Source organism: Polypterus senegalus, chromosome 2 (assembly GCF_016835505.1).
Source record: "Polypterus senegalus isolate Bchr_013 chromosome 2, ASM1683550v1, whole genome shotgun sequence".
NCBI lineage: Eukaryota > Metazoa > Chordata > Cladistia > Polypteriformes > Polypteridae > Polypterus > Polypterus senegalus.
The window spans coordinates 259,393,861-259,413,124 of NC_053155.1; the positions used below are offsets into that span (position 1 = coordinate 259,393,861).

The window sequence follows — 19,264 nt, forward strand, 5'->3', positions numbered from 1 at the left end:
CACCCCTTTCCAGCCACCTTATGACCCACCACCCCACCCCGTGCTCTCCCAATCTGTCTACTGACTTCATAGGAAGAGTCACCAGAGGCATGAATGTCACTGCCGAGGTAAGTAAACCTCAACAAGGCCGACATTCTCTGCGCAGACAGACACACTGGTGATGGCTGTGCTTAAGATGTCTTTAAAGACATGGATCCTCCATTGACTCAGCGAACATCACAGCATTGTCTGTGACTTTCTGAGGAACAGATTAGGATGTGCGCAATGCTTAGATTCCTCTGTAAGCAGGATGTTAGCCACTATACCATAGGTGGTGTGTCACTTACTCACAAATACCTTTAACAAACGCCTCCTTATCTGCCCTCAGAGCACTCGCAGCCATCCTTCTCAATTCCCAGTACAGACTGCAGTGGCCATCAAGCAGTGTACTGTGACTCCTCATTTGTAGCCATGGTGCCCTGCAAGATGAAATGCTTCCCTCTGGAAACACCAGCAGAACCCTCAGCAAGACTGTACAGACTGTGTGCAAACAGACTGATCTTGGAGTCTGGCCAGGTCCAGCCTTATTCTCCTAGTAGGTGTTAGCCCACTGGACCTAAGCTGGATCTTCAGAGTAGAAACAAGAAGGCTAGTCAGAATTCACAAGCTGGACACTTCTGTCGACCCTGCAGTTCTGTAGAAGCCTCCATCATCTGCCCACAAGGATGTTATCGACCTCCTTCACCACATCACCAGTAATGGAGTACCAAGTACAATGATGCAGCTCAGGGTGCTGGAACCAGATCCAGCTATCTGCAGCCCTGACCTGGATATGACGTTAAACTGTATATGGCCCTGCAAGTCATCCTGCAACTTGCTGGGAAAACTTAGGGGTTGGTAGCAGGTTTTGCAGTCTAGCCACCATAAAAGCTTTACACAGCTCCAAAATGACAGACAGGACTCCTTCCTGTGTTCTGTGGGAATAGCTCTGCTGCAGCTGCCCATAGGAAGGCTTCTCACATTATGAAGGGGATGAGGAAAAGCACTTGGGGCCTCATCCATGGAAGAGTCAAAACTGCCGGAGAGCCAATTGGGTCAGGCCTGTTGGGGATTGGAACTGGTGTGGTCCTGAGGCGTCACCCACTGCACGGCAGCACTCTAGTTCCGATTTGAGGCAGCCCATCCAGCTGGGAGCCTTGTCTGTTGTCTCAGTGTTTGCTTCAAGTGCGGTGAGTGATGTCTCAATGAGGGAGATATTTTGTTTGCAACTTTGCTGTGTGATTGATTGGTGCCCGCAAGGTGACACTCCTCTGATCATGGGTGACTTCAGTGCAACCACTGGCACTGACGGGGCTGGCTATGAGGATTGTGTCTGTCCCCATGGGTCTGGCGACCATGGTGAAAGTGGCTCCATGTTCCTTGACACTAACTTAAAAGGGAAAAAAAAAAGACATTAAAACAATTACAAAATAAACTTCCCAGCACGTTCCCTTGGAAGACCATATCTGAAAATACAAAGCAATCAAAAAGTACTGTCATAGTCTTCTGCATTGTCTTTAAACCAAATATGAATCCAAAAAACACTTCAGCAAAAGTTGTATCTCTGTTATTGAATATTATGATCATGTAAAGCTGTGCTTCAGTTTTGAACTAAGGTGATTATAGTATTTCTTTCTTTGAATTATTGAAGAATGTTCAACACATGTTAAGGCTGTTTCTAGTATATGATGCTGGAGAGAGAGCATTTCTAAAATTATCAAATTTTGTGCTTTTACGTCAAGATTTGAGAAGCAAGGTTTCAGTTTTCTTTAAGTATTATATTACTGGAAACAGGATAATTTAAACTTGAATAAAATGCTTGCAATTTCTAAGTTCTTTGTGAAAGCAAGTACTGAGCTTTAATGTACACAATTTATCCACCTTTTCCAGTTTTTTTTATCCTTAGTTATACTGTACTAACTGCATTATTAACAAAGTATGTAAATTCTATGATTTTTCTAAGCAGTTTGTATAATTTATTCTGGAAAAAGAGCTAGGTTCAGGAGTTTTTCTTGGCAACAGAGAAGATGCTTGTTGGTGCTACAGTTTGAAGTCAGAAGTTTATGTACACTTCGTGATTTCCTTAAAATGTACTTTATAACACCTCCACAGATTATGTAGTAACAAACTATAAATTTGACATATTTAAAACATGTACTTTGTGCAGGGAAAAAGTAATTTTTTCCCACAATATTTAGACTGATTTCACTTTTTATAGACTTCACAAAGTCTTTTGCTGCTGTTGTAGAACTGAGATGTACTTTTCATGCCAAAGTATGTTGTTCTTTAGGAGACAGAATGCGTCTCCTTCCTGAATGGTATAACAGTTGTGTGGTCCCATGGTATTTATACTTGCATATACTTGTACAGATGAATGTGGAACATTTAGGCATTTGGAAAATTCTCCCAATGATGAACCAGATTTGTGAAGGTCCACAACCTTTCAGATAGATAGATAGATACTTTATTAATCCCAAGGGGAAATTCGCATATTCACATTTCACATTGATCTTGGCTGATTTCTTTTGTATGTCAAGCACAGAGTTTGATTGTAGGCCTTAACACACATCCACATGTTGACCAGCAAGACCAATTGGCTATCAGAAGCTAATTGTCTAGAGGTTTGACATAATTTTTTGGGATTTTCCAAGCTGTTTAAAGGTACAGCTAACAAAGTGTATGTAAACTTGTGACCCACAAAAATTGTGATTTAGTCAATAAAATGTGAAATACTCTGTGAACATTGTTGGAAAAAATACTTTTGCCCTGCACAAAGTATATGTCTTAAAAGATATTCCAAATTTATAGTTTTTTAGTATAAAATCTGTGGAGATGTTGTATAGTGAGTTTTAAAGAAATCACCCTAAGTGTATGTAAACTTCTGACTTCAACTGTACCTGTTTGGTTCATCTAAAAGATTAACATGTTTGCTTTCTGTTGCAGAAAATAAAGGACAAAAATGTGTTCACATGAAATGAAGCTGCATGAAACATCTTAAATAACTACAAAATAAAATACTATTTCTTAAGCTTTTGACAGTAACCAACTTGCTTTTTTAATTCATATAGCTGAACTTGAATATTTCTTTTCCAAGAACATGTTTAGTAATTCAGCAATGTTTTTCACAAGTTAGCCTAAATAAAGATGTGTTGGAGATTATTCAAATGTACATAATGATTTGCATTGAGCGTGGATGAAAGTTGTTTACATGTAGGAAATTTTATTATCAAGCGTAAGCATATGAAAGATATTTTTCTTGTCAAGATGTTCAGCCTACACAATACTAAATTGGGAAAATTAAAATAGTCTTAACTCCACCTTTTGTTTAAGACAGTATTCTTCCTTTTTACCATATTTTAGAAACAAATTGGAGTAACTAGGTCATTTTTAAATCTTTTCAGGAAAAGCAAAAAAAGAACAGCTTACCCAGCAAATTGAAAGTGGTTGTCTTGGCTATGTGAGACTTTTACTTATTTGTTATGACGTTTTCGTTGATATTTAAAACACTGTCTCCTGAACATTGTATTTTCAGATTTCATATATGATTTCTGCATGGGCACGAATGTGCAAGATCCTTGGTAAGGAATTCCAGCAGTATCTTCCTGTGGTTATGGGACCACTCATGAAAACTGCATCTATCAAGCCAGAGGTTGCTCTTCTGGACAGTGAGTGTATTTTTCTCAATTTGAAAATTCTATGTAGTTTCAGCCATGTTAAAGTGAGTTCAGATATAATTGTGTATCTTGGGACAGTGACAAAGTTCTAAAGACAGAAATTAAAGATAGGAAAATGCAACACAGAACTGGAAGAGATGCTGATGCAAGTAGTGACGGTGCACCTTGTCACACCAATATGTAAATACAGGTGCTGCTTAGAGCAGTATGCTCTTTGTATTTTTGTTATTTGCCCCAGTAGGGCAACAGGTAGTGGGACATAATGGAATTAGCTGGCTAGGCAGAAGAATATGCTCCTCCAACAGTCTGAGGACAGGTGATCCAGCAATTGGCATTAGACTCTGATCCTCATTCTAATATAGAAACAGGGACCTGGGAAGAAATGCAGAGGGTTGCAGTATCTCTATGACATTGCAGGGCACATTTTTCCACATGTTGTGCCTTTATAGCAGTGAACATTGCTGAATGACAATACACTCCTCTAAGCTGCAAGGACAATATGTTAGAACTTCCTATAGCTGAACCCAAGCCAAAAGGAATGCAACCTTTGAACTTGAAGTGAATTTAGGACATGGCTTAAAGTGACACACAGTCTAAGGCATTAGTGTACTATTGGGCCGACTGTGGGAAAGATGAAGTGAAATGGACTGCATGATTTTGTTGGTGAAATGGCCACCTGGTCAGTCTTCCCACCTAGGCAGCGAGGAGTTAAACTCCCATATAAGCAGGTTAGAGATATGCTGCTGTTTTTTGATGTTTGTATTTCTCAGTTAATACTGATACTCTTGTTCATCCCCTAAATGTTTATTTTTATTAAGTCTGTTTTTAATATCAGACCTCTTTGCCATTCATATGGATTGAGTAACACTTCAAGGCTACATACTCGATGTTCATAGAACCTTATCATTAAAGTAAGAAAGCCAAATGTCTAAAGATCTAAAAAGATCTTAAAACACAAGATCTAATGGTATAGCTGTAATTTTTGACACTTGGCAACTAACTTAAGCTCTTCTTGTTGGGTTGTGCACATATATTTGTTTACTTTGATTTTTTCCCCTTTACAATTTGTTACATGATTTACAGAATGAGTTGTATTGACTTTTTTTAAATAAATAAATTCTTTATTTTAGCCCAGGACATGGAAGGCATTAGTGAGGATGATGGTTGGGAGTTTGTGAACTTAGGAGACCAGCAGAGCTTTGGTATTAAAACTGCCGGTTTGGAAGAGAAAGCAACAGCCTGTCAGATGTTGGTAAGAATAACTAGGACGTGTCTGTGTTTGGAATCTAATATTTTAGTCTTCATTATTGTCTGTGCTCAAACATTTGTGTTGGTAATTTGAAATCCAGTTTTCTATCTAATCATTTGTAGAGTTAGCTCTCTGCTCAGAAATGTGTTTTTTGAAAGTCTCCATTAATTGAGTTGGTCAATCATTCTAGCTATTTGCAGGAAAATGTGTACTTTTTATAGTTCATGTAAAGGAAAGTATTTACAGTATTTTATATAAGCTCATTATTTCAGAAATCAGATATTTGACCTGTGCAGTAGTATGTGTAGACTTGTCAGCAATTTCTTCAGTCATTATTAAAATGTGTTATATAATTAGATGTTAACATATTTTACCAATACATCTTATTAGAGAATACATTTTAGTGTCTCATGGGTTGGTACATATGAAAGTTATCAATATATCTTTATTCTTACTTCAGTTTGTAATGTTTTTTTATAAATTTGTTCCTGTAGTCTAATCTGATTTAGGAATGTTATACAGGTGACAGTTTTTTTGTGTGAATACAATGTTTAATATAAAACTGGGTAATTTTAAAATGAAGGAATTTAATAGCTTGTTAAGAAACATATGCTTATTTTGATAATAACATTCAGGTGATACATTGTTATCTTGGATTTGCATTTCTGGGTGGCCTCAAGCACTAAAGTAATATAATGTAATTATTTTAATAAAACCTTTTTTTGTATTTGTCTTTGACATTAGGTTTGTTATGCAAAGGAATTAAAGGAAAGATTTGTTGAATATACTGAACAAGTTGTCAAGCTGATGGTTCCCTTGCTTAAATTTTATTTTCACGATGATATCCTTTAAAGACTGAAGAAAATTTTGAACCATAGTATTCTAGTTATGAATGAACACATGTGGAGTTATGTGACTACTTGTTGAAGCTCATCGAGAGAATGCCAAGAGTGTGCAAAGCAGTAATCAAAGCAAAGTGTGGCTATTTTGAAGAAACTAGAATATAAAACATGTTTTCAGTTATTTCACATTTTTTTGTTAAGAACATAACTCCACATGTGTTCATTCATAGTTTTGATGCCTTCAGTGAGAATCTACCAATGTAAGTGGTCATGAAAATAAAAAAAACGCATTGAATGAGCAGGTGTGTCCAAACTTTTGGCCTGTACTGTACCTAAAATTTGTATTGATTTATAGTGTACTAGACTCTAAATTTGTATGTAGTACAATTAGCCTTATGCTGATTTTTATTTATTTATTTATTTTTTTAAAGATCTTTCAATTCTTATAATAACAAAATTTTGCATTCTTCGTGGCTGCATCTCGTTCTTTTAACTTATACTCACATAGGCTTGGGTCTAAATATCAATAGTACTGTACTTTAATTCATCTAAAAAAATCTCTCCTTGTATTAAGACTTTTATTGTGTTTGGCACATAGTATATCTAAAAGTGATGTATGTTACTGTTCTTGATGAAAGGACAATTTTAAGGGATTTTGAAGGCAATTTAAAATGTAACTGGTAATTATTAATGTGGTGTTTTAAACATTTTATTTCATTGGCTACACTTCATAAATGCTGATTTTATAATGACTTTGATTTTAATCATGCTAGCCACATCATGTAAAAATTTCTTAACCGTCATACGTGTCCGTGTGGCAGCTGCTGAGTCCATGCCCCTTCTGTTAGAATGTGCAAGGGTTCGAGGACCAGAATACTTGACACAGATGTGGCATTTCATGTGTGATGCGCTTATCAAGGCAATTGGAACAGAACCCGACTCGGATGTCCTGTCAGAAATAATGCACTCATTTGCTAAGGTTTGTATTGCAAACATTTTGTCTTGGTTTGCTTCCTTTAAAGTCCATGTAATACCAGTACCATTCTTCTAGAATTTAGATAAAGTAACATCCAGATGATTTAACCAGGAGTGTAAAATTATACTTTTGAGGGCAGCATTGTCTTTCAGAATCAATAACTAGAACACTTATTGGCAATTAACACTGAATGCAAACACACAGGTTTTTTTTTTGTTGTTGTTTCTACAGTGTTACAGCAGTCAAAACTCAGTCAGCATCCACACAGTTTTGTTTAAATGCTTTTAATAGCTGTCTTTTGCTAGAACTACTGTATTTTGTCTCTTATGATTTTATTTGATGTATTTTCTGCAGTAAGCAGGTGCATACAGCTTTTTGTCCCCATTTTAAATTGTACAAATATTGACATTAGTAGCTGAGTCTTATGCATTTTTGAAGGTAGTTATCACATTTTTATAAATGTATATTTAAGCCACTGAAAGAACAAAGACGGCTTGCGGTAAATCTTCTACTTGCAGTACAAGTCATAAATTTGTTTCAGCTATCAGTAATTTACATTTTAATTCCTCTGCGCTACTAATGGACACACAGATTAAGAACACACACAATTTAGTGGCTTGCCAATGGCAGTTTTGTTTACTTCTGCTTTTTATGTTGTTCAAATCTAGTTTGTGTTTGGACAGCATATGAATGGTTATAAAATGTTAAAGGCTCTTAAACCATATTCTGTCTTAAAAATGGACACTGTTTCATTCAATGATTGACTGTCTTCCTCATTTTCTAAATAGTGTATTGAGCTTATGGGAGATGGTTGCCTTAACACTGAGCATTTTGAAGAACTAGGTGGAATTCTTAAGGCAAAGCTTGAAGAGCACTTTAAAAATCAGGAGCTGAGGCAAGGTATCCAAAATACATGGATGTGTTTAATAAATTCTTCAACAAATATTTTAATTATATTAATTATTGTAATATTTTTTTTCAGTTAAGCGACAAGATGAAGATTATGATGAAGAAGTTGAAGAATCATTACAAGATGAGGCAAGATGTTTCTCCCATTCTTTACTATTTAAATTAAGTGTGGAAAAAGATTAGTCTGAGATTGGTGGTATGTTTAAAGTTTGTGTAATGAAAGAGACTGAGCCTAATGGTGATAAGGGCAAGCTTTAAAACCGGTGATCTGATTGTTGCATATTGCTAAATCACTGTTTCCCGTAGTCAAATAATGAAAGATGGTGCATTTGTGTTACTTCACAGTATTTTTGCTTAAGTTTGCTATTTTTGTATTCTTTTCATTTTTACATAAACTAATGAATATTTAAATTTGAAGTAGTACTACTTTACAGTTTGTACCTTAATTGGAGTTGCATCCAGGGTATTCTGTTAAGAGACATTTAATTTCCCCGGGGACCACAATTAGGCAGTGTGGTGTAATGGATGACTAGTTAATAAAGTCATCTTGCATGATAAAGTTCCTTTACAGCATGGCAGATGGACATTTCTTTTCTTTAGTTTCTTATCGGTGGATATTACTCTTATGTATGCAAGCTGGGACTGACTAAAAACTTCCATTTTCTGATTATTTTTTCATTTAAACGATTTAATATCGTTTCTTAAAGTCTCAAGATTGATCTGTTGTACAGACTGCTTAACTTCATCACAGTGAGGTTTCTTTTTTCATTTCTAGGATGATAATGATGTATACATATTGACAAAAGTCTCTGATATATTACATTCAGTGTTCAGTAGTTACAAAGAAAAGGTCTTGCCTTGGTTTGAACAACTCCTTCAACTGATTGTTAACCTTATTGTAAGTATTTTATCGTACTGTTTTATCTAGCTAAAATGTTCTGCTTTCACACGTACTTTTTATTATAATGTATATAGGTAAGCCTGTTTTTAGGTGACTATTATGCTTTAACTATTTCACCAGTTTGTTTTGGAATACATCTCCCCACTTCTGTTGTATAAGTAGTCAAATTTATATTTTCTTCATCTTAAAATTTAAGTTTTCAAACTTAAATTTCATTGGAATAATGTAAAAATTCTTATAGTACTGTAACATACATCACAGCATGATAAAGTGCTTCAAAATGTTCATGTGTTGTGCAATAGTGGTCCAGAAGATTATCATTTGTATCTGTGGTGAAAAACGAATACTTTGTCACAAAAGACAATATGCTTTAAATGAAAATTGCTAGGTTAACAAACGTGTATTTTATACATGTACATATGGTTCTTTAGATGGCTAAATGGCTTGAAATGTAGGTTTAATTGTTTATGTGGAACAGGTCTCTGCACTGATTCAGTTTTGTTTCCAGAGGTTCTATTACAATCATGTGTAGCTTTTCACAAGTAATAAATTTCATCAGAAATGAGTACATTAAAGGGTCAGCTCAAGTTGGACTGTTGGGAGACATAGTCAGAGAGGTGAGATTGTGTTGGTTTGGACATGTGCAGAGGAGAGATGCTGATTATATTGGGAAAAGGATGCTAAGGATAGAGCTGCCAGAGAAGAGAAAAAGAGGAAGGCCTAAACGAAGGTTCATGGATGTGGTTAGAGAGGACATGCAGGTGATGGGTGTAGCAGAACAAGATGCAGAAGACAGAAGGATATGGAAGATGATGATCCGCTGTGGCAACCCATAACAGGAGCAGCTGAAAGAAGAATGAATGAAAGTTGCTTTAATTTGTTATGAACATATAAGTGGTCTAGCAAAAACATGTAAGGCCTCTATTCAGGAGGGCTAAGATTGGGAAAAGTCATGTCTGTTGTCATAGTATGCACTTGATTCACATAGTCACATTTTTAGCCTTTAACAAGTTGGTAACTTAAATTAATCACTTATTAAGAATACAAGTCAACAACTTCTAGTCACTTGCCGATTTTAATACAACTTATTTTTGCATAGTGCTATTCACGGAGTACAGCCACAGAGCACTGTGAACAAATTCTCAGTTAAAATACATGTATACATTATACTAATTACTAAATACAGAATTAGTACACAGATACAGATTTGTTAACACACAAGAAAAAGTAAAAATCGATTAGCATAAATTGGAATCAACAATATCGATCCATTAATTAATTGATTTAATATTAATATGGTCATTTGTCTTACTATTTTACAATTTTAATCTCCTCTACTGTCAAAGTTTGGCACATGCTTGGCTAAGTTTTTAGTGGAGTATATGCTGGGCTATCCAATCTGATGAATCTTTCCATCTGATGATCCCAATGTTTATACAACATTTCCATACACAAGAAAACAGTAGTACCTGTTGCTAAATTAAGATACAGACCCTGAATTGAAGAGGCTTAGTAATAGTTTATAAACACTGAATTGCTTATTTCTGTACAAATGTCTGACAGAGAAGCACTATGTACAGAGAATGAGCACCTCTAGTTCAGAGTATGATAGACTAAAGTAGTAAATCTTCTGCCTGGATTTAAAAGCTGAGACTAAAGGAGCATCTCTTTATATTAGCTGGCATTCCACAACTTGGTGGGGGCACATAACTAAAAACCCAACTTTCAACTGTTATTTTATTAATCTTAGGAATCTTAAGTAAACCAGCACCTTGGCTATTTTAAATGACATGTAATGCAAGTATCAAAGATAACTTCTATTTTGCATGCTTTTTCAATAAAAAATATGGTCATTCCATTTTTAAAGTTAAAAAAAATATGAAATACTGCCATTACCTGTTTAAAAACTTGTTTTCTACTTAGTGTCCTCATAGACCTTGGCCTGACAGACAATGGGGTCTATGCATATTTGATGATGTAATTGAGCACTGCAGTCCAGCTTCTTTTAAGTATGCGGAGTATTTCCTGCGCCCCATGTTGCAGTCATTGTGTGATAGCAGCCCAGAAGTCAGGCAAGCAGCTGCATATGGTATTGGTGTCATGGCACAGAATGGTGGGGAAAACTACAGACCATTTTGTACAGGTACGCTAGTGTAAAGAATATTATTTACTTACAGGCTTTGGTTCTACTATCTAATGTGATAATCAGATATTCTGTTTATTTTTTTAAGATACATTTAAATTATATGTAGCTTTCAGTGGAATTAATTCCATGGGTTTTTAATGAGTTTTCATTTTTCCTAATTTGCTTACATTACAGAAGCCATTCCACTGATGGTAGGAGTGATCCAGGCTGCAGATTCCAAAGACAAAGCAAATATTAATGCCACTGAAAACTGCATTTCTGCAGTGGGAAAGGTGATGAAATTCAGGCCAGAGTGTGTAAACGTGAATGAAGTCCTGCCACACTGGCTGTCATGGCTGCCTTTAAAAGAAGACAAGGAAGAAGCAGTTCACACCTTCAGTTTTCTGTGTGACCTTATTGAAAGGTTTGAGTTTTTGCACTTCTGTTGACTTCAAAGAGTAAAGTGTCACTAGAAATTATTTGCATCTTGTTAAAGATATTATCCCCACTGTATTTTTGAGGCACTGTCTGTGATTTATTCAAAGCACCAGTACTGGTGAAGGCACATATTAATTCCAGTTCCCTAGGCCCTATTACATATTGCTTTAATCCCTAACATGTGAAAGAATCTTCATCCCAGCTTTATGTATTTATGCACACGGGAAAAGACTGAAATACTGGATAGATGAAAATTTAAGGCTAAATTCTATACAAATGTTAGGCTTTATTTTTGTATACAGGACTAGAAATACATGGAACAAATTACCACTTGTCCAAATAAATCTACTACCTTTTCGACCACTACAATTCTACTCAATATTTTGGAAACATCGGGTGAAACAGAATTTAGATGTGTTTAGTTTTAGAGACAACATTTGATCTCTTATTTCTTAAATAGTTAACGAATGACCCGTTTCTAATGTGTATTTTTTTTTATTATTATTAAAGCCTATTTTAATTTAGAGAAAGTAAATATTTTTATATTTGACAATGCTCTATAGGGTGGTCCAGATATAATTATGCCATTTTCATTACGCTATAACTTAAGTGTATTACATAGAAAATCACCCGAAAAATCCCGGACCATCGAGAAGTGTGCGAACTGATGACATGAAGAATCGTCTTTGCGCTGAACTGGAGTTGTCCCCACATAAATCAAAGTCATCCAGACGATCTGGACCACCCTGTACTTTTAAGTTATGCCTTCATACCTGTATACTGATGTTCAGCATAGATAAACTTCTACAAACCTGCATTATAATCATTTTCTGCATTCTGAATAATTTGCTTTCAGTTTTGTAAGCTCATGTCATAAATACTCAGAGTTTTAGTATTTTTGGATATCTTTCTCGGAAAATTCTTTGAAAGTTATCAATAATTATTTTTAAAGTCGCTTAATATATCGGTGGCATTTCAATTGGGTCTTTGTGTGACTTGATGACTTTTATATTCTTTCTAAACAACTACAGTGTAACTTTTTTTTTTACAATGTATAATATTCCAGATGTAAAAATTAACTAGTGCCCTCTTCTTCTTATTCATTTCCATTTCTCAGTTTTCAATTGCTCACTGTGAGAGCTTAGAGTAACTTAGATGCCACCTTCCAAAGCAACTTCGCCTTTCTATACCTGTTGTTTACTTTTTCATACCTCTTCCTGTGCAGCGTTCTTCGATGTTACCACATAAGAGAGAATAACTGTCATTTCTCATCTAACCTAATCAAAAAACTTCATTGGCTCTTGACATGAAGGTGAAATTGCAGGGATTCTTGTTACTTCAGGTGAACCAGTCAGCTGATTATTTCCTTAAGTTGAAGGATACGGCAGTTTCTTTTACATGACCCAACAGTAGTGTTCGTATACAAGCTTATTTTTGTCTGTCTGTAGTAAGAAACTCTTTTATATATAGAGGGTGAGCCAAAAAGTACCACTACATTTCAAACATTTATTTTACAAAAACGCTACAAGATAAAATAAATTTCGTTACGACGTAAGAAAGGGTATATAAAATATTTTTTTCACTATTTTAAAAATTATGTCTTCAAGGTTGTGGCCACATTAATGATACACTCTGAGGCGATTTCTGAACGCTTGCATGACACATTCGGCCATATTGAGCTGAATAGCCGTGATTTCATGGCAAATAGCATTGTTGAGGGCTTCAAGTTTTGAGGTTGGTGTGTGTATACCTTTGACTTGAGATAGCCCCAAAAGAAGAGAGCTCACAGAGCGAAATCAGGCAAACATGAAGGCCGCCCGACATCCTCGCACAGGGAGATTGGCTTCCCCCACAAACATCTCCCGCAAAACTTGCACGGATCTCTGCGTTGTATGAGCTGTTGCTTCATCCTGTTGAACCAAGCAATCCACCACATCCATTTCTTCCAGTTGTGGCCACAAAAAGTTCTCTAGCATTTCAGTGTAATAATCTGAAGTGATGGTGACCATTGCTTCCCCTTCCTCATAAAAGTAAGGGCCTATATTGCCAGATTCTGCAACGGCACACCAAGCTGTAACATGCTCACTGTGCAAGGGATGGTTTCAGCCTAGTAGTGAAGTTTTGCTTATTTACGCAACCATTCAAATGGAAATGTGCATCGTTGCTGCACACGACAAAGGCATCTCGATGAACGGTTTGCAGAATGTTCTTGCGCAACTCTCTATGGCTCTCCTAATCTCTCTCAGTGAGTTCCTGTACTACCATCTTTTTGTATGGATGGAAATTAAGGTCCTCATGCAAAATCCTCATCAAAGACGTGTTGGAAATGCCTAAGGCAGAAGCATGTTTGAGCACTGAACGACTAGGAGACTGCAAAATTGATGCTCTTAGAGATTGGATGTTTTCAGGCATTCGTCTGGTCCGCGGACGGCCTGGGAATTTTTTGTTCAATGTTGTACCCGTCTGCCTAAATTTAGCCACCCACTGAAGAATTGCTTTCTGATTTGGGACATCACCTATAGGATGAATATTGAAGTGAGTTTGGAAGGCGTGTTGCGTAATGATGATGGATTCATTGTTTTTGAACAACACTTAGACAGCGAAAGCACAGTGTTCACCGGACCAAGACATGTTGCCATCTGAAAACTACAAGGGATCGCCTATCAAAAGACCCCCAACCCACTCAGCTGCCTCTACCTTGCACAGAGACCTTGAGAAATGTGATACTTCATTTTGGCTCATCCTGTATTTACAATAAAAACAGTGGGTTCTGTTAATTCTTCCCAGAGAATTTACCTTTGTTGTTGTGGCTTTTTATATTCCACCAAACATGACTATCCCCTCAATTCTCTAACATATGCAGTAGCTGTTAAAATTAGTTCAGTTGAAAATGCATCTCCTTACATGCTTGTTTTTGTTCTTTGGAACTTAAATCATGATGATGATTTGAATCATTGAATTTAATCAAAATACAACATCCAAATTGGAGTGGCAACTAAAAATATGGAAATACTAGATCATTTTTACTGCAAATTAGCATTTTATGTTGCCTGCCCAACTCTTGGCAGCACAAACACAATGTGGTATTGCCTGGTCCCAAGAGGTCTGAAATAGCAAAGTAGTCATAAAAACTGTTAAGCAATAGTTTGAGGGAATGGTAAAGAGGGCTAAAGCGAAATATAGAAACAATTAAGAAACTGGCACCAATGATAGTTAAGCTATAGGTGAACTTATTCTTTCAGAAGAATAAGACTTGTTCAAGTGTTTTGCTTGCACCCGCATTCAAATATCCATTTGATCACATTGAGGCAAGGTGTAGGACAAATTTTAAGTATAAACACAACAGGAAAGTTATTAAATCTGACATTGTTTCAGTAATGATGCTGAAATTCTTTTGCTGTTCAATTTGTTCAGTTTTTAAACAGATGCTCTTCTTGGAGATAAGAGTAATCTGATCCCAATTCACTGATATGTGGAGCATTTTGATATATTTGTGTTACATGTGGAAAGGGAATCGACAAATCCAATCCTGCTACAGCTGCCAGAGGACAAAATATTCAAATTTAATTATAAGACATCACATCCACTACTTTGCTTTCATAAAGACTTTGGGTGACTAGTTATTTCGTAAACATCTGGAAATCCTGTGATAGAGGTGCTAGCTCTTCATGAATTTGGAAGAATTACTTTAGAATAGCTCTTTTTCCAATTCAGCAAATAATCTGGAGATGGTGGAGTTCTAAAATTAATTCATGTGATTCGCATACAATGGGAAGTGTCTTGCTTCGAACCCAAACCAAATACAAAGACCTTTCCAAATTAAGGAATTAGGCTGCAGCTAACAACTGTTTTGTTAAAGGTTAATTAGCTGAAAAATGCAATTTAACCACAAAGACAAAAGAAGTACTCTGCAAAGGAAGTTTTCCCTGTTGTTGATTGCTGAGATTCTGCATTGTCGGTAACAGCCATAAGAAATAGAAATTGATAGTACTTCCAAGTTGTCTGCAAGCGTGAACGAGAGGCGTCACCATTACTCCCATTCATTTTACAAATCAGACTGATTTCTTACCAGAATGTGAAGTTGAAGTGACTACACTTCTGATGACTTTGCTTGAGCCCTCCACCTTATTTACATCCTCCATCTCCACCATATGTGAAAATGTGATAAGTTAATTTTGGTCAATGAAGTAATGTACATAATATTTAACTAGGCGACTGATCCCCTTGGGATTAATAAAGTATCTATCTATCTATCTATTACTAATATTTGTTGGTTACAATTTTAATCTGCTATCGGTGACATCTGTTGTTTCATCCCTGCTGAGGAGTAATCATTGCTAGAAGAAATATTGTTGCTGCATTCCCTATTATCTGCAATAAAATGTATTGATACATTTTAATACAGAACAGTTGTTGCAGATGTTACAGCATCCATATATTGAGGCAACAAACTTGTGATCAGTAATGTGCTGTCTTTTTGCTTGATCTGTTATTGGATTTTATGCACGTGGTTATTGTATGAGATACCTAACGCATCATTTCTGCACAGCATGAAATATTTTGTAATATAGAACCTTCCCACAGCTCTAATAATCCATATCAGACTTTTTTAACTTTAAAACTTTGGCTGTCTTTCATTTATTTGCTACTCTATGCATTTTAAAGTCAGTTTTTTTAGAGGTTGTTGTATTGTGGCGTTTCATAATGTATAATGCAAAAAAATAAAATGTCTCAAGATATTAGTGGCAATAATAGATTTATAAGTATTTATATTTAAATATAATACCATCGAGCCAATTTACAGCCAACTGATTTGAGGTCATTCATACCTGGTTGAGTAACATAGGAAAACAAAAGGGTGGCAATGTTCCAGAAATTGCCAAAACCAGCTGCTGCAGACCACAAAGGCCCATGTGCCCTTATATATATATATATATATATATATATATATATATATATATATATATATATATATATATATATATACACACATACATACATATACATACATGTAAATATAATATCTCATGTAATAGCAGTAGTGCTACTAGCCGTAGAATGATACACTCTGTCTAGAAGAAGCAGGAGCAGTGTTGGTGAAGCAGTGGCAGTCTCATGGCTGCCTTACTTCTGGTGCCTTCAACAAATTGACACAAACTAGCAATATGTTAAAAAAAATAAATAAATGAAAATCATTCTCCTCAAAGGTCCAACCTTCAGGGTGCCAATTGGCCACATCAAGCAGTATTTTTCTAAAGTTGCATTTCACTTAGCTGGCAGATCTTTTTACTTTAGCATTTATGAAGTATATGGAAAGTATTGGATTTCTGCAAAGGTGCAAAACGTAGATTTTAACTTTTGGGCTATTTCTGCTAACCAGAAGTAATACTTTACTTTTTATTCAGGCAGCGGGAGAGTCCGATTTTATTCAACTTTACTTTTATAATTGTGTAGTATATTATTAATTTGATTTGATTATTTGTTGATGGTTCTTTAATGTACATAATATAAAAATATAACCATTTTCTTGCGGTTTACTCCTCAAATATCCATCCCCATATCCGAGTGTACGAGAAAGTGTAGGGGAGACTACTTGTTTTTTAATAATTAAAAATCTTTAGTTAAGAGACCTTTTGAAATAATATTTTTTAACACTTAAAGAACTCTTTAGATTTGTTTTGATTGGTGTTGTTCCATGTGACTAATTCTTATACATCTAGCCTGTAACACCTTCCCTTACAGTGACTAGGTATATAACCACTGAGACCTAAAGATCATTTTGTTCTACTTTGTACAAGTAGTTAAAGTATACCTGTACACATCAGTCACCCGAACCAGACCCACAGAACCTCAATTACAATGACCTGTATACTTTATGATCAGCTTATGGCTAGTTTCACTTATGGGCAAATGGCCAGTCGCAAACTGAGCTGTTAGTCAGCGCCTGGCTGTATATACAGTAGTTCTACTAATTCAACACCCAAAAAAGAATGGAGGATAATGTGAAAGGTACACAGAGTATAGCCTCTCCTCCTTGTGTTATCTTCTTAAGATGTTCTCAAAAGTTCAATATACTATAAAATTTGTGCTGCAGTAAGCAGTTGCATAATGCATTTTGTAGAGAAGGTTTTTTTTAGCACTTGGCAACAAGTTGCTTTATGCTCTGGATGTGAATTAAGGTAAAATAATATTATACTATGTTCCCAGGACCTTATCACAAGTGGGAATGTTATTTATAACAGGTTTAAGCATATCTGTAATATTTTATAGTTTGTAACCTTGCTATTGTGGTCAAACCTAGCAGACTTGGATGGTACTTTAATTCCAGGAACTATTTTGTTTATTTCTGTATAATCCTATGTATATTTATTAATGTGTCGGCCTTTCTTTCTCTTCCTGCCCCCCAACTTCCTTTATTATAGTAATAATCCTGTTGTCCTTGGACCTGAAAATGCCAATATCCCTAAAATATTTGTAATAATTGCTGATGGTTTTATCAATGAATCTTTCAAATACGAAGATGGTTGTTGCAAAAGACTAGCCAATGTTGTTCGTCAGGTTCAGGTATGCAGTTTTCTGTTTTGGTAGTTGATGCTTTTCAATATGAAATTATGTATCTTTTGTCCATGTGTATGTCATCTCTGTGTTTATGAAACCTGCTTAATCCAGTTTTGAATTGTAATTTGTCTTGAGTCCATCCTAGCAGGATGGGGGTTAGGTGAGAATCAAGCCTAGACAAGCCACTAGCCTGTCACAAAGCACACACTCTTACACTTGCTCATTCCAGACCAATTTTTCAAGTTAACAGTTGTTTTATTTGTGAAGAAAGCCAAAGCAGCTTGGCGAATACCCACATAAACACTGGCAGAATGCTCAGACTTCACATAAAGAACAACCACTCCCAGATTTCAATGAAGCCGCATCACTAAACAATGTAAAACAATTAGTTTGCAACAAGTACTCAACTCATACAGTAAATTCAATTTTCAAGATTCAGTGTGTTAAAACTTAAGAATGTATGTTTGTGGTGTTTCGATAAATGTATTGAAATTGTCTCTGCTATTGGGGAGGTGCAGATTTTTGTCCACCTTCATTATTCTTTTCTCCATATCTAAAAGGTATTTTTTTTTTCTTGCAGGTTTCTGGGGGCCTTTGGACACAATGCATATCACAGTTGAATGAAGCACAACAGAAAGCGATACAGGATCTGCTTAGTAATTCTTGAAAGGCTTTAAAGTTACCTGAAATAGCATAATTTAGCTCTTGGTAATCTTCCTTTTTGAGCATCCTGAAAAATATAATTAAAAAAACAATCTGTAGTGCTTGGATCACTTTTGCAGAGCACAGATCGCATCAACAGACAGCTCAGTGGTGTAGACCATTTGTGTAAATGAATTCCTGTCAGTTGTGGACTGTCTGCAAAGCTATCCTACAGCACTTGGACTTAGAATATTTTTCTATCAGAATGCCACACCTTTCAAAGGCAAAAGGGAAAAATGTTAGACATAATGACTTTCTCATACTTCATATCTAGGTGTGTGTTATTACATCATTTTTATTCATCTAGTGTTAACCATACCTTTAAGAAAATATGACATTTTTGTCAGAAGATTAAATCTTCCTCTCCTATGTGCCACTGTCAACTATGAATTAAAACCAGTCCAGGGCTCAATCTATGACAATAATGTTGGTAATCAGCTGTAAAATCAGAATAAATATTAAGACATAATGTGGAAAGTTACTGCTTTTCAATTATAGGTAGCCCAGTGTCAATGTGCTTGGCATGTTTTTCAAGTACCTCATTCACTCCTGGTTAATAAACAATGATGGAAAACATTGATTTTTTTTTTTTCCTTATTGTCTTCTTGTGTGATATACGTATATAGTAAAATGTTTGATTTTTGCTTACATGACTTTCATGAAACTATAATTTGAATGACTTCTTTTGCCTTATATCAGATGCATGCAGTTGAAACAATCAAACAAATGGTACCAGGGTGGCTCAGAGCTTCATGAAAACTTGCACTGGCTGGCTATGTGGATGCAAGTCTACTTAACAATACAAGTTCGATAGATGAGGGGAGGCCATGCAGGCCATCAGGTTTGTTTAGTTAGCTAATAGCCAAGCGTTC

General features: G+C 35.7%; 1 protein-coding gene across 1 annotated transcript in view; it reads left to right on the forward strand.

Annotated features, from left to right (window-relative positions):
- kpnb3 (karyopherin (importin) beta 3) overlaps positions 1 to 18,972 on the forward strand; it is a 125,222-nt gene extending 106,250 nt beyond the window's left edge. Inside the window, exons 16-26 of the mRNA XM_039745421.1 lie at positions 3,551 to 3,683; positions 4,823 to 4,944; positions 5,686 to 5,782; positions 6,590 to 6,762; positions 7,548 to 7,659; positions 7,742 to 7,797; positions 8,444 to 8,566; positions 10,493 to 10,712; positions 10,890 to 11,118; positions 17,555 to 17,696; positions 18,271 to 18,972. Of these exons, the coding sequence (XP_039601355.1) occupies positions 3,551 to 3,683; positions 4,823 to 4,944; positions 5,686 to 5,782; positions 6,590 to 6,762; positions 7,548 to 7,659; positions 7,742 to 7,797; positions 8,444 to 8,566; positions 10,493 to 10,712; positions 10,890 to 11,118; positions 17,555 to 17,696; positions 18,271 to 18,357 (1,494 nt within the window). The 3' untranslated portion in view covers positions 18,358 to 18,972. The remainder of the gene's footprint in view (positions 1 to 3,550; positions 3,684 to 4,822; positions 4,945 to 5,685; positions 5,783 to 6,589; positions 6,763 to 7,547; positions 7,660 to 7,741; positions 7,798 to 8,443; positions 8,567 to 10,492; positions 10,713 to 10,889; positions 11,119 to 17,554; positions 17,697 to 18,270) is intronic.
- The last annotated feature ends 292 nt before the right edge of the window (positions 18,973 to 19,264 follow it).